The sequence below is a fragment of the Lepidochelys kempii genome, chromosome 1, assembly GCF_965140285.1.
Source record: "Lepidochelys kempii isolate rLepKem1 chromosome 1, rLepKem1.hap1, whole genome shotgun sequence".
In the NCBI taxonomy this organism is placed as follows: Eukaryota; Metazoa; Chordata; order Testudines; family Cheloniidae; genus Lepidochelys; species Lepidochelys kempii.
Genome location: NC_136380.1, coordinates 270,861,216 through 270,873,953, shown reverse-complemented (window position 1 = coordinate 270,873,953; position 12,738 = coordinate 270,861,216). Strand labels below are relative to the sequence as shown.

At 43.2% G+C, this 12,738-nt stretch overlaps 1 protein-coding gene across 3 annotated transcripts in view; it reads left to right on the top strand.

Moving 5' to 3' along the window:
• MRPL42 (mitochondrial ribosomal protein L42) overlaps positions 1-12,310 on the top strand; it is a 54,388-nt gene extending 42,078 nt beyond the window's left edge. Inside the window, exons 1-6 of one of the 3 annotated variants that reach the window (XM_073327548.2) lie at positions 431-601; positions 5,187-5,374; positions 8,264-8,327; positions 9,456-9,540; positions 10,303-10,466; positions 12,186-12,310. In XM_073327548.2, the coding sequence (XP_073183649.1) occupies positions 5,290-5,374; positions 8,264-8,327; positions 9,456-9,540; positions 10,303-10,466; positions 12,186-12,231 (444 nt within the window). In that variant the 5' untranslated portion in view covers positions 431-601; positions 5,187-5,289 and the 3' untranslated portion in view covers positions 12,232-12,310. Of the gene's footprint in view, positions 1-430; positions 602-633; positions 849-5,186; positions 5,375-8,263; positions 8,328-9,455; positions 9,541-10,302; positions 10,467-12,185 lie in introns of those variants that run through there. The other 2 variants (XM_073327547.2, XM_073327546.2) reach the window with 2 other exon arrangements.
• Positions 12,311-12,738: the final 428 nt, after the last annotated feature.

Genomic DNA, 12,738 nt, shown 5'->3' with positions numbered 1-12,738 from the left:
GGCTGGGCCTGGCACCCCTGGCTGGTGGTGGGACAGAGCTGCTGGGCCTGGCACCCGTGACACCCCTAAGGGTGAGGTTGGGCCTGGCACCCCTAGCTTGTGGCCGGCAGGGGAGGCGAAGCTGGCACCCCCAGCTGATGGTGGGCAGGGTTGGACTTGGCGCCCCCACTGGTGGCACGTGAGAGAGAGTGGGGTTGGGCCTGGCGCTCCTGGGTGGGGGCGGGGGGTAGATGCTGGGCCTGGGTCCCCCCACCCCCGGCTGGTGGTGGGGGGGAGGGACGTCTGGGTCTGGCCCCTCCCCTCGCAGCTGGTGGTGGGTGGGAGAGACGGGTGGGTCTGGGCCGGGCAGAACACCCCGCGGGAGGGAGGTTTGGTCGCTGGCTGTTTGTATCTAGCCTATACACGGCTTAGGACTACAATTCCCAGCATGCTTTGCGGGTGAGTCTACGTCACCGGAAATGTACGTCGCACTGCGTCCGGTCCCCGTGAGGAAGGCAGCGGGCCAGAGTGTACAGACTGATTGGTTGATTGAACGTCTCTCAGTCGAATCTGTGGAGCCCCGCAGGACAAGATGATGGCGCCGCTCTCCGGGCTGGGCCAGGTAAGCGCTGCTCCCCTAGCGGTGCCGTTCCCAACTGGCCGGGCGCGGCCTGGCTCTGCGCTCCCGCGGCGCTGTGGGACTGGCGGGCTCGGCGGGGCCGCGGCTCCCGGGTTGGGGGTGCAGAGGGATGGAAGGCGATGATGGGCTGTGGCGGGAGCCTGAACAGCGCGGGAGCGGCCAGAGACGTAACGTCACAATCTGCTCCTGCCGGCAAACCGAATTGTTCGGCTGCTAATCAGCCTGCGAAGTGAGCATGCGCAGTAACATCCGCTGTCGTCTCTGCCACTCTCCCAGCCCGGTCCCTGCCGTTCACGGGGCTGGAAGGGGGAGGCGAGGGAGGGGCAGGATCTGAGGAGGGGGGGGAGTATGGAAGCCCCGGAGGGTCAAACAACTGTTCTTGTGGCTGTTTTGTGGCTTCCGGTTCCGAACGCGTTTGTTGGTTCTCTGGGGCGCTCTCCGGTGGGTGCTTCTCGGGACCCTCGGGGAGACCGACCGACTCCGGAACAATCCGTGTGTAGGTCGCACTTAGGGGATAACAGGGTTATAAGGAGTAGCCAGCAGGGATTTGTCAAGAGCCAATCATGCCAACCAACCTAATCGCCACCTTTGTCAGGGTGAGCGGCCCAGGGGCTAGGGGGAAGCATTAGACGTGATAAGTTCGTTGCATTAAGGCTTCTGACCGTCCCATACGATCGTCTCAGAAGCAAACTAGCGATTTGTTAGTAGTCTATGTGAAACTAGTGTAAGGTGGGTGCACAACTGGTTGAAAGATCATACTCAGAGTTGTTATGAATGGTTCGTTGTCAAAGTACATGGGCATATCTAATGGAGTCCCGCAGCGCTCAGTTCTGGGTCCTGTACTAGTCAATGTTTTCATTAATGAAATAGATAAGGAAGTGGAGAGAGTGCTTATACAATTTGTGGATGATGCCAAGCTGGGCAGGAGTGATGAGTATTTTGGTGGACAGGATTAGAGTTCAAAGTGAGCTTGACAAATTACAGAATTAGTCTAAAATCAACCAGATGAAATTCAATAGAAACAAGTACAAAGTACTGCATTTAGGAAGGAAACCTCAAATGCACAGCTACAAAATGGGGAATAACTGGTTAAATTGTAGTACTGCTGAAGAGGATGTGGGGATTATAGTGGATAAGGAATTGAATATGCATCAACAATGTGATGCCTTTGTGAAAAAGGTTAATAACATTTTGTGGTATATTAACAAGAGTGTAATATGTAAGATGCAGGAGGTAATTGTCCCACTCTACTCAGCCCTGATGAGACCCCAGCTGGAATACTGTGTCCACTTCTGTGCGCCACGGTTCAGGAAAGATGTGGATAAATTGGAGAGAGCCCAGAGGAGAGAAACAAAAATGATAAAACGTTTAGAAAACTTGACCTCTGAGGAAAGGTTAAAAAAACTGGGCATGTTTAGTCTTGAGGAAAAAAGACTGCGAGGGGACCTTAATCCTTTATATCGGTTGGATGGAATCCTACTGCTGACCATAACTAGTTTGTCTTTTGGTGAAACTGAAGTGCCTTGTGTCCACTATGTTTTTACAGTGGGATAGTGAATACATGTTAGTTACTCCATGGTAAAAACACACACTGTCTTAGCACAGGGACAGACTATAATGCTGACTCATATATTAGATGCACCATTATTGTTCATGGCTTTGCAACTCTCATGCTGATAGTGTGGTTAATACTGCATCAGAAGCATTTGCATCTGATCGTCTGCAGCGCCTCCCCCTCCCCCCAATTTGTATGGGTGTCATGGAAAACCAGTTAAAGCATTTTAATGTAAAGGAATTAACAGTAGCTTTTCCTCCTTCAAATTCCCTTTCCTTACTAAGGGCTTGTCAATGTGGACACAATGGAGGTGTGAAGTTAATGCACATCCATTACAGCTATTTAAATCGCTGTATGGATGCTCTTGTTCATAAGTAAAGTGGCCTTAATTTTGATGACAGGGCAACCTAGAAGATTACAGGAATCTTTCCCCAAAACACGATATATTAATCATCCATCCTTTGATCTGTCTTGAACATTTCTAAAGGCTTTTATAGTCCCAGTGTAACTTAGTTTTGCTTTTTATTTAAAGTCCAAAGAGAAGGAGGGAAGCAATGGAGCTTAACTTTTCTGAGTGTGGCTCTTTGTAAAAAGCCTTTACAGTAGTTCACAGGGATCTGTTTTGTGCTGACAAAGTTTCACTACATGGTTCAAAGTTAATTTAAGGTGACGTGCTCCTTCTCTGTGCTATGTGCTGTTCAGGACAATGAAGGCCTGGCAGTGTCATGGTAGATCCTGCCAGGCATGCAGAGGTTGTTGGCACTCCCCTGTATAAGCAATGCACACAAAGTGGTGGCACTCTTGTCCCATAAGAATTAACCAATTAATCTACAGTTTGGTGCTTTAAACTGTAAAGATTCCCTTTTGATCTCAGCCCACACATGATGTAAACCATATCTTTATTAACTATGTGCTCCCAGGAAGATTTAACTTACAAACACAGCATCATCTTACATCTCTCTTACATTATGATGGTAATATTAATGAGTCCTTAGTGCAATATCCACAAACATGCGAGAACACAGTCTGCATAGGCTACAACAAAAATATTTTCAGCTCACTACGCATTGTGATGTTATGTCTCAGCACATTTGAAAAGTGCAGAGCAGATGTCCTGATCCAGAAATGGGGTGTGGCAGTTACTAGACATACTCTGCATTTGTTTCTGATGAAGTTGCATAGGATGTCTTTCATTATAGGCAAGCTACCGGGCAAGTCATTGCCTCTTTACACACCTGATTGGCATAGCTATTAGGACTCAAGGGGAAATGTTTAAATATATCTGTTTGACAGCAGTGCCAGATGCTATACATGTCTGCTGTGAGGGGTGGTTTTGCTGACAACACTAATTCTGAAGTGTTCTGAACAGGATGCCGATGTTCTTACCAAGATCTGAAGAAGCCAGGCCCATATACTGTATATTATAACCACATTATAGAGACTGAGGCCTAGATTCACAGAGATACTTAAAGGCCCAAGTCCAAGTTTTATGTTGCTAAAACTTCCAATGAACCTTGTAGGTGCCTAAACTCACTCAGTGCCTACATTTCCAGGATAAAAGTTCCCAAGTCGTCTAACTTTCTGCCTTTGAGCATGCGCAGTGCTTCCTTACTCTAAGCATCCAGACGCCGATCTCCTGCTTAAGCTGCAGGGCAGTTCATGAAGGGAAGGGAAGATAGGTATTTGTCCACATAAGTCAAGTGCTGGGCCTGATCTGGTCGGTGTGCTTAGAGGCTGCTTACTAGGGTGGGTCCCATTCAAAATCTGGCTGTAGGAGGTAGTGGTATCCACCGTATAACTTTTAGCACAGTGGGTAGAACACTCACCATAGGCTCCTCCTCCTGAAAAGCTTCTAGTGTTAGTGCACCAGTGCTTATTCACCCCTCCTTGGCAGTGCAGATAAGTCTCTCTCCCCCTCCCCTGCAGGGAGCAGCCAGGGCTGGGTCAAATAAACCACCAGAAATCTCCCTCGACTGCAGGAAGCTCTACACTGTTGCAGGAAGGTCTGCATGAAGAGCGGGTCAGGATCAGTGAGGTGGTGAGGCTTGGCAGGGAGGGGTTAGGTGCAGGGGGATTGGGCAGACAGGGGGAGCAGCACTGCATAAAGTGATCCCTTCCCCCCACTTCCTGGCCCCATTGCTCCTCAGCCACAGGGGGAGGGGTCACAGTACAGGAAGCTGGTCTCCCTGATTCTCCCCCCCCCCCCACTGCCCCTCCAACCCCCTCCCTGTTGAGCCTCATTTCCCCACCCCCCTGCACCCAGAACCCTCCCACCAAACCACCCCGCCGAGCCTGACCTCCTGAATCAGAAGCCTCTGGCACCCAGACCTCTCTGCATCCAGAATCCCTGCACCCCCCCCCCCAGCCTCACCCTCTGCATTGGGAGCCCCCCACTGAACCCCAACCAGCTGTACCCTGACCCCTACCCCACCAAGCCCCACTCCCCCAGCACCCAGACTGCCTGCTGAGCCCCCACACCTCCCCCCGGCTGAGCCCTGAGCCCCATTCCCCCTGCACCCAGAACCCCCCAACAAGCCCTATGCATCCTGATCTCCCCCCCACACATATACACACACACCTGGATCCTCCACTGAGTTCCCACAGCCAGATTGGTTCTGTGTGGCACAATGTACTCTTGAGGGAATTCCGCACCAAAAATTAAAAATACAGTGCCTAAAAATTTTAAAGTTTTGCATAATTTTATTTGTCAAAATAACACAATATAATCACACCATTTTCAATTATTTTGGTAATTCATTTCAAAATACTTGTAAGCAAATAATTGAAAGTGGTGTGATTATATTGTGTTATTTCACAGAATTTTATAATATTGTGCACAGAATTTTTAATTTTTTGGCACAGAATTCCCTCAGGAGTACTAATTCTTAATTCATTACAAATATTTCCAGCACTTATTGAACAATATTTAAGGTGCTGTGCAAGTCATATATTTCATAGATCTTGAATCTTTTATTAATAAACTAATTGTCAACCCTTTTGTCTCCTGAACAGTGATGAAACCTGCTCCTTCAGAAGAGTGTTCTGCAGTAAAAAGGATACCATTTATGTCCAGAATATTTCTTTCTCCATCACCAATTTTCTGTCTCCTGTGAGCATGGCAGTAGCATTGAGAAGAGCTTTGTGGTCCCGTACCATGTGGATGCATTTAGCAACATTCAGTAGGCAGGCCTCAGTACAGAGTAAGACATAGTGCTGCTTTATAAAAATCCTATGTTTAGAAATTTTCTGTTTTTTGTTGTTTTTTCCCCAAAGACACTCTTGCATTGATACTTGTTCTGAGCAACATTTACAGTAACACAGGCAGGGAAGTGATCTTTATATTTCACCTGCTTAAAGTTTGATATTTATGGAGTTATGTGCTTTGTTACTAAGTCATGTTTCGACTTGACTGCCTTTGAAGTTTCCAGTGTTGAACTTTAAAATAGATTAGCTCCATTAACCAGGCTTTAAAGAGCATTTTAACATTAGGAGGAATCTGAGATTTGAAAACTTGATTTCTTAGGCTCACGTTTACCTTCTCTTGAACTGAAAAAATATTGCTGAGAAAAAGTCTGTAAGAAAATATAATTCCTTGACATAAGCGGACAAGGAACAATAATATGCAGTGTTGCCTGATTTTGCAATATTTCAGATTGGCTTTTGGGGAGGTGTTAGTTGACGGTAGCAATATGTGAAAGAAAAAGCGCTGGGAATCTGGAGTTGTAGGCAGCGCCAAGAACATCGTATTTGTAGTATCTCCATCTTGATATAAAATCGAAGATGAGCTACGTCGCTTCTTCTAAAATGTGAAAGCAAAAGTTGGAAGAAAAACATTCTGTCAGTTGTACTGATTCTGGGTTTTCTGCTTCCAAAACTCCTTATTGTTTCCTGTGAATGTAATTCAGAGCTTGAAGTGTAGTGGTAATAAAAAGAAAAGGAGGACTTGTGGCACCTTAGAGACTAACCAATTTATTTGAGCATGAGCTTTCGTGAGCTACATCCGATGAAGTGAGCTGTAGCTCACGAAAGCTCATGCTCAGATAAATTGGTTAGTCTCTAAGGTGCCTCAAGTACTCCTTTTCTTTTTGCAAATACAGACTAACACGGCTGTTACTCTGAAACCAGTGGTAATAAAATCTCTCACCACGCTGAAGCTTAAGTGTGAATGAACACTAGGCAGTGCCAACAAATGTAGAGTTTTGCCAGTAAAACTTGTTGTAGACTTGGCCTAGCTTTAGGTTTCTGTGCCTGTTCTTGTGAAATATGTGGGACGTAAGATACTTGTGGTGTTTCTGCCATAAGCAATGGAGTATTAATAGTTAACAATATCCACGCTTGTAGTAAATAGTAAAATAATGGAACATTACAAGAACTGTACCCAGACTAATTATTTTTATGATCCCTTTCAGATATCAGAAATGAGTTTGGAGTTCTTGAGCCTAATTTCTTACAAAGATATGCATATCATCCTAACAAATCCCTGAAAAATATCAGTTTAAAAAAACCCATAAATGTCAGTTCAGGTTACTATTACACATGCTTCTTGATAAAATCATCCTCAAAGTGGAGACACACTGAAACTCAAGTATTTTAAAAAAAATCCAACCCACACGTGGAAGAGTACATCATAAGATAGCTGTAAAATGTATGCGTTTACTACCCTGTGATCTGGCCAGAACCCAAAAATAATGCATGAGCTCATGAATTACTGTTGAACTAAAACCCCATACAGTTTTGGGCCTGAAGATGCTGCAATTCCATGAAACATGAAAGCATTTTTGGAATTGGATGTCATGGATAACAGTCTTTGTATTCATAATTTCTCATTCTGTATATCTGTTAGCCTGGCAAAGCAAGGTTCTACGTAACTTTCTGGCATTTCTGTTTGTCTGTATGTAACGTGATAGTTTTTGAACACTGCATCTGATCAATTCCAACATTTCAGGGAATGTTCTAGGCATCAGTGGGCAGAATCATACTGATTTTGGTGAAAATCAGAAAACCAGGACAGCCAGCTTTACAGGAAAATCAGACTGCCTAGTACTGCAGGCAGAGGAATCTCTGCAGTGCCCCCTGCTGTGTCATATCAGAGGCAGTATCTTAACTTGCATGGGGAGATTGTCTGTAGCCTTGAGTATAAGAAAAGTAAGGGTTTTAAAGGAAGGAGTTTTGGGTGTCAGGGAGAAACAGACATGGAGCAGGGAGGAGTTGGGTTGGGGAAAGCAGCAGGTACTGGGGTGGCAGGGGAGAGCAGGGACCTGGGGGTTGAGAGGCAGGGGGTTGGGAGTTATGGTGGTGAGGAAGCAGGGACCAGGAATGGGGGAAGTAGAGATGGAAAAATCAGGGACTAGAAGTGTGGGGGCAGGGTAGAGACTGTCTATAAAAAACCCTAGGGTTTCAGCTCCACCTCTGCAAAAATTGCCTGGAAGGAGAAAGGCAGGTCCTGTGTTTGGGGGAACTGATTCCCAGCCAGGGCTTTGGGCAAGGGGTCAACCTCTGGGATCAGGTGAGAAGACGACGGAGGCATAGGCTGAGTAACTAGAGAGTAAAGGGCAAGGCAGCTCTATGAGCAGGGGCTGGGGAATGTAACCCCCACCTCCCCGATCCCTATTTCTGCCTCCCTCATGGTTCCTGTCATCGCTCCTGTACACACGCTTGCAACAGGCAGCAGCTTAAGATGGGACTTTCTGTAATTGAGTGCAAGTTTGGCCTACAGAAGCAACGAAGTAATGCAACCTTCTAGTATAGCAGTGTTCTTATTTCACTGTGTAAGAAACTTACTTTAGGAGTTGTGTGCTTGGCCAGTTTCATATGGTGTGGGTTTTTTGCAACTTCTTAGAATTGTACCTGGATAACACTGGGATAGCACCCAGATACTGGGCCAGTTGCAGTTTTAGAAATATGTATTATAATAGGATTGAAATATTGGCATGATATTCCAGACACTTTCTAAATGGATTGGTTAAACTTAAACTAAATGTGCATTTCTGGTTGAGCTCACTCACGTTTGAGATAACGGAATGCAGGTGTAAAGTTATTTCTGCTGCAGTTTCATTTGTTCTCATTGGTGTTTTTTCTCATCTTTGCAGCTGGAGCAATGCATTGTACTCGCCATAAATCTACATATTCAGTTCTTCCAGAAGACTATAACTGGTACACAGTTAAATCTATTTTGACCCACTATGGACTTCATTTGACCCATAGCTTCAGGGATACATATTGGAGTAATTGCCCTACCAGCTGTTAGTCTTGCTGTTTTATTTATGCCAATTATTCCTTTTGCAAGTTTTGGATCTAGCCATTTTCTGAAGAATAGCCTTGTTTCTAGACATAAGGCTTGTGAAACTAATGTTCCAAATGTGAATCAAGGGAAAAATCAATGCAGTGTTGTCTTCCTCAATCTATAGACAAAGGGCTGTCATGCCTCTGCTGATATTCATAGGTTTGTCAAGAAGCCTGGTGAAATTAAAGAGCATGGCTGCTTTTCAGTACTTCGACAAAAGTCATGGCACTGTCATGCAGCTGCTTGGGAAAGTTGAGTAGCAACATAATCCGTTACTGGAGTTCTTTACTGGGTAGAAATCTAAAAAAGATGGGGAAGGGAGGGTAGAATAGTGTAGACCCTCTCACCTCCTAGACGCTAACAGGCTCTCCAGGGAAGATGAGACAAGCCTCATCTCTTCCAGCAAAATGAGTTTGGTGGAGCTACACATTTATCATGCTTACTAGGTAGAAGCTGACTGGTAGGGCCTCGCACTTGGTAGAAATCCCAGCTCCCTTTCCTGCCCAGTGGATTAGAGGTGCTGGACACTTCTGTAGGGCATTGGCCCTGAAATTCATTGAGAGGGGTTAGTTGCCATCGTCTTTCGTGCTTTATTTCTGGCTTCTAGGTATCTTGTAGACATTTTAAGCCTAGTTTCCAAATATTTTCAAAAAAACAAACAAGATACAAAATACAATGAGGAAACTATCTGGAAATCTTATGTACTTAACCCTGGTAGTGGGTACAATTTTCAAAGATGTCTAAGTGACTCAGGAGTCTTAAGTCCCATTGAAAGTTTGTGGTTCTTAGGCTGCTAAATCACGTAGTAAAATTTTCGAGATTGCTGTCTAAAGTTCAAAAGACAACTTGTGCACAGAAATCCCTAGACTTTCCACCGGTTTCTTGGTCAGCCAATCTGACTCATGTCTCTTCCAGAGTGCTCTCACCTGAGCAAGAGGGTGGACTTTATTGGAATACGGGGATACAACTGATCTAGATAATTTTTTCATCTTTTATAGTAAAGTGGAACTTTCCATGACATCAGATGGAAGGACAATTGTCTGCTACCATCCTTCCATTGAAATTCCATATGAGCACACACAGGTATATACAGATTGCACAACTATGTTTCCTGTTTGCTTGAAAGCACAGACAATCTTTAATTTGGCCAATAATGTTCTTTTGAGCTATCCCTTTTTTAGCTCTTACAAAGTGTCTCAGTACACTGGATAACATAGCCAGAATATTGTGATATAAATTTATAATGAATTTGGCTACTATCTAGAGGTAGTTCAAACTGTTAGTGGAAGCAGGGAAAATATACCATGAAGATGCGTGCAGTATATGAATCTGAATAGAACAGATCTGGGTTCTCCTTATGACTGCCACTCACTCCTGTGTGGTCTTGGACCAGTCAGTTCATATCTCTGTGCTATAGTTCCACAGGAGAGATTCACCTGCAGGGGATGCAAATAGATTCCCATGTAGGCATGGGAGATATAATTCTGGGAAAGAGATTCCAACCAGAGTAGGACAAGCACAGAGTGGATTGATTTAAATCAAAGCAAATCTGGCAGTCTGTGGGAGCCTAACCTGCCTCTAAAACCTTAAATTTTGAGAAATTAATTTTCTTTCCATCATTTGTGCCCTTTGTATTCTTTGCACTTACTCAGCTTGCATAAGATAAAACAGACTAGATAGACTTTTTGTTTAGAGACAGTTTCACTTTCTAATTCTTATGCACTAGTAAAATACTACAGTGATTGGATTGCGAACAGTTCAGAGAAGTGTTTAAATGTTTTAATTAGAGTTAAAGAATACTAAAAGCTTACTAAAGTAATGTGCTCATTACTGATGATTTTGTAGCCCATACCTCGACCAGATCCAGTGGATAACAAAGAAGAAACACATGATCAAGTGCTGAAATCCAGATTGGAAGTGAAGGAGCTAAAGAATAGCAAAGGTCCTACATTTGAGGAGCTCAGCAAAATGTTTTATACAACAAAACATCGCTGGTACCCTGTGGGACAGTAAGTGTCTTTTCTGAAGTATTTGTTCTTTGGGGGGTTGAAAAGAAAGAGGAATAAATAACATGGGCTAAATTCACCCCTACTGAAACTCATTAGGTACAACACAGTAATGTTAGCATCAAACTGTTAAATTTAAGTGTTATGTAAAATACTTATGTAGGGATAAATTCCTTAAGGAATTTTCACTGGAGATACTGTCTTAGAATCTCACCAAAAAGAGTATTGTATAGTAATGTCAAGGGAGATTTTTCTTCATCTGATTGATTAGATGATGATTCTGATATTCTTCGTTAATGTCTCACTATGAAACCAATTTATTATGTAAAGTACCTTTTGACCAAGAACATTAGATTCTGCCTAGTATCTCTGTTGTAGATTAGACCCGCTCTGAGCAGCGTTAGATGACATGGTGCTTACCAGTGGCAGTCTACACTAGGGCTTCCACCATGACGAACAACAGTGGAGTTACACCAATATTAGCAGTGGTGATAAGCTTGGTAATATGTCCGTAGTGTAGACAAGACCTTAGTTAGTGACCTCAGTTTTCCCACTTTGGTCAAATTATTTTCTCTTCAGAGACTTATAGCCCTTGGGAAATAAAATTCTCAGCATTCTCTACCCCCTTTTGAATACTTACCTTCTCCAGTGATAACTTTCTAGAATCCTTCACAGTAGTAATTGCTTTTAGTCTTAAGTTACTGTGAAAAACACTGGATGCTCCTTGTTTGAAAGGGCCTGTGATAGGGAAACATTGTTAGCTCTTATATTTGCAGTCTCTTAAAAAGGTAAGATTTGTGAGGAGGAAGCACTCCTGATAAAGGTACTTCCACTTTAAGCATTATCTATGTTCAGCTGTGCCAGTGGAAACAAAGCTTGTTTTAGTCTCTGTCATGAGTCCTTTCTAAAAAGTGGCTTCATAACACTTTAAGTTAGCTGAAACTAACAGAGAACTGAAGAGCTGAATTCTTCCCTGAATGATTGCAATTATATAAGAAAAAGCATGTGGGACTAGATGAGGAGGAACTGGTTGTAGAAACTTGTTCCAGTTGAAAAAACTGCTCTTTCACAATAAGCAACAAAATTTTGTTTCCTTGTATATGAAATCAGGGATATCTTCTTCTGATCTAGTGTGGTGTTAGTTTTAGTTGAAAGTGAATTTTTGAATTTTTAGTTGAATTGACTATTAAAAAGATACCAGTTAGGCCAAACTGTTTTGTTTTTTTAAAGCTTTTAGAAAGTGGGAGGGAGTCATTGGTGGACTCATCTGAGCAGATCCTGATGAAGGATCAGGTCATTTTTTTATTTTCTTGATGTTTGAGGACCCTTTTAAGCAAGGGAGAAGCTGACCATCTAGTGAAATGAATTTTATCCAAAGTGCTGTCAAGTGCATAGAGTAAATAAGCTTGGAAAACCTGAAGTTTTATTTGCCAATTGCTTTTAATAATCTTGGTGGTGGTTGTAACTAAAGTAGATACAAAATTCAGATGTGAATTTTCAGGTTGGTTGTATTGTGTACTTGTTCATGCAGCAGTAAATAGGGCAGTGTTCTTTATGTAGGTAACGCCTTGTGAACAGAAAAAAAAGTGTTGAGTAGCTCTTGTGTATCTTTTTATAGCTCTATTAATATGTAGGCTGTAGCCTACTGGTTACAAACAAATCCTGACAGGAAAATCCAAGACGACGTACCAAATTATCATCATTGCAATTTTTTTCTTCCAGGTATCACAGAAGACGCAAGAAACTCAATCCTCCTAAAGACAGATGATTACAATAATTTGTGTGTCTGCTCTGTGTCATCAACTATACTGGAAATAAACAATAAAAAGAGGAGTTTTGCTGATCAATTCTGTATTAGTGTTCTATCATTAGTCTTTTTTCCATAAATAAAACTTGATTCTAAAATTCTTGTATGGGTAGGAACAGAAGGTCAGCATGGAAAGTCCCAGCAATAGAGCTGAATGCCTCAGGCTTCCTAGAAAACTGAAATTAAATAAGTGAAACACAGATGACCTTTAAGATTGAGATGAAAAGAATATTAGGCTCCTACAGCTGTTGATAGTTTCAAGTCATGTAATTGCCTCCAGGTACCACCTTACAAGTGTCTAAAATTATCCTCTCCTACTGAAACTGGCTAGGTCTAGTTACAGCTTAGTTTCAAGGTATAATTACTCATTTTTACAGACTGCCTGGAGCTCCCAAATATAGCTATTTATAAAGCTAACATTCAGGAAGGTTAAGTCAGATACATGTGACCGTATGGTTGTAGCTGTGT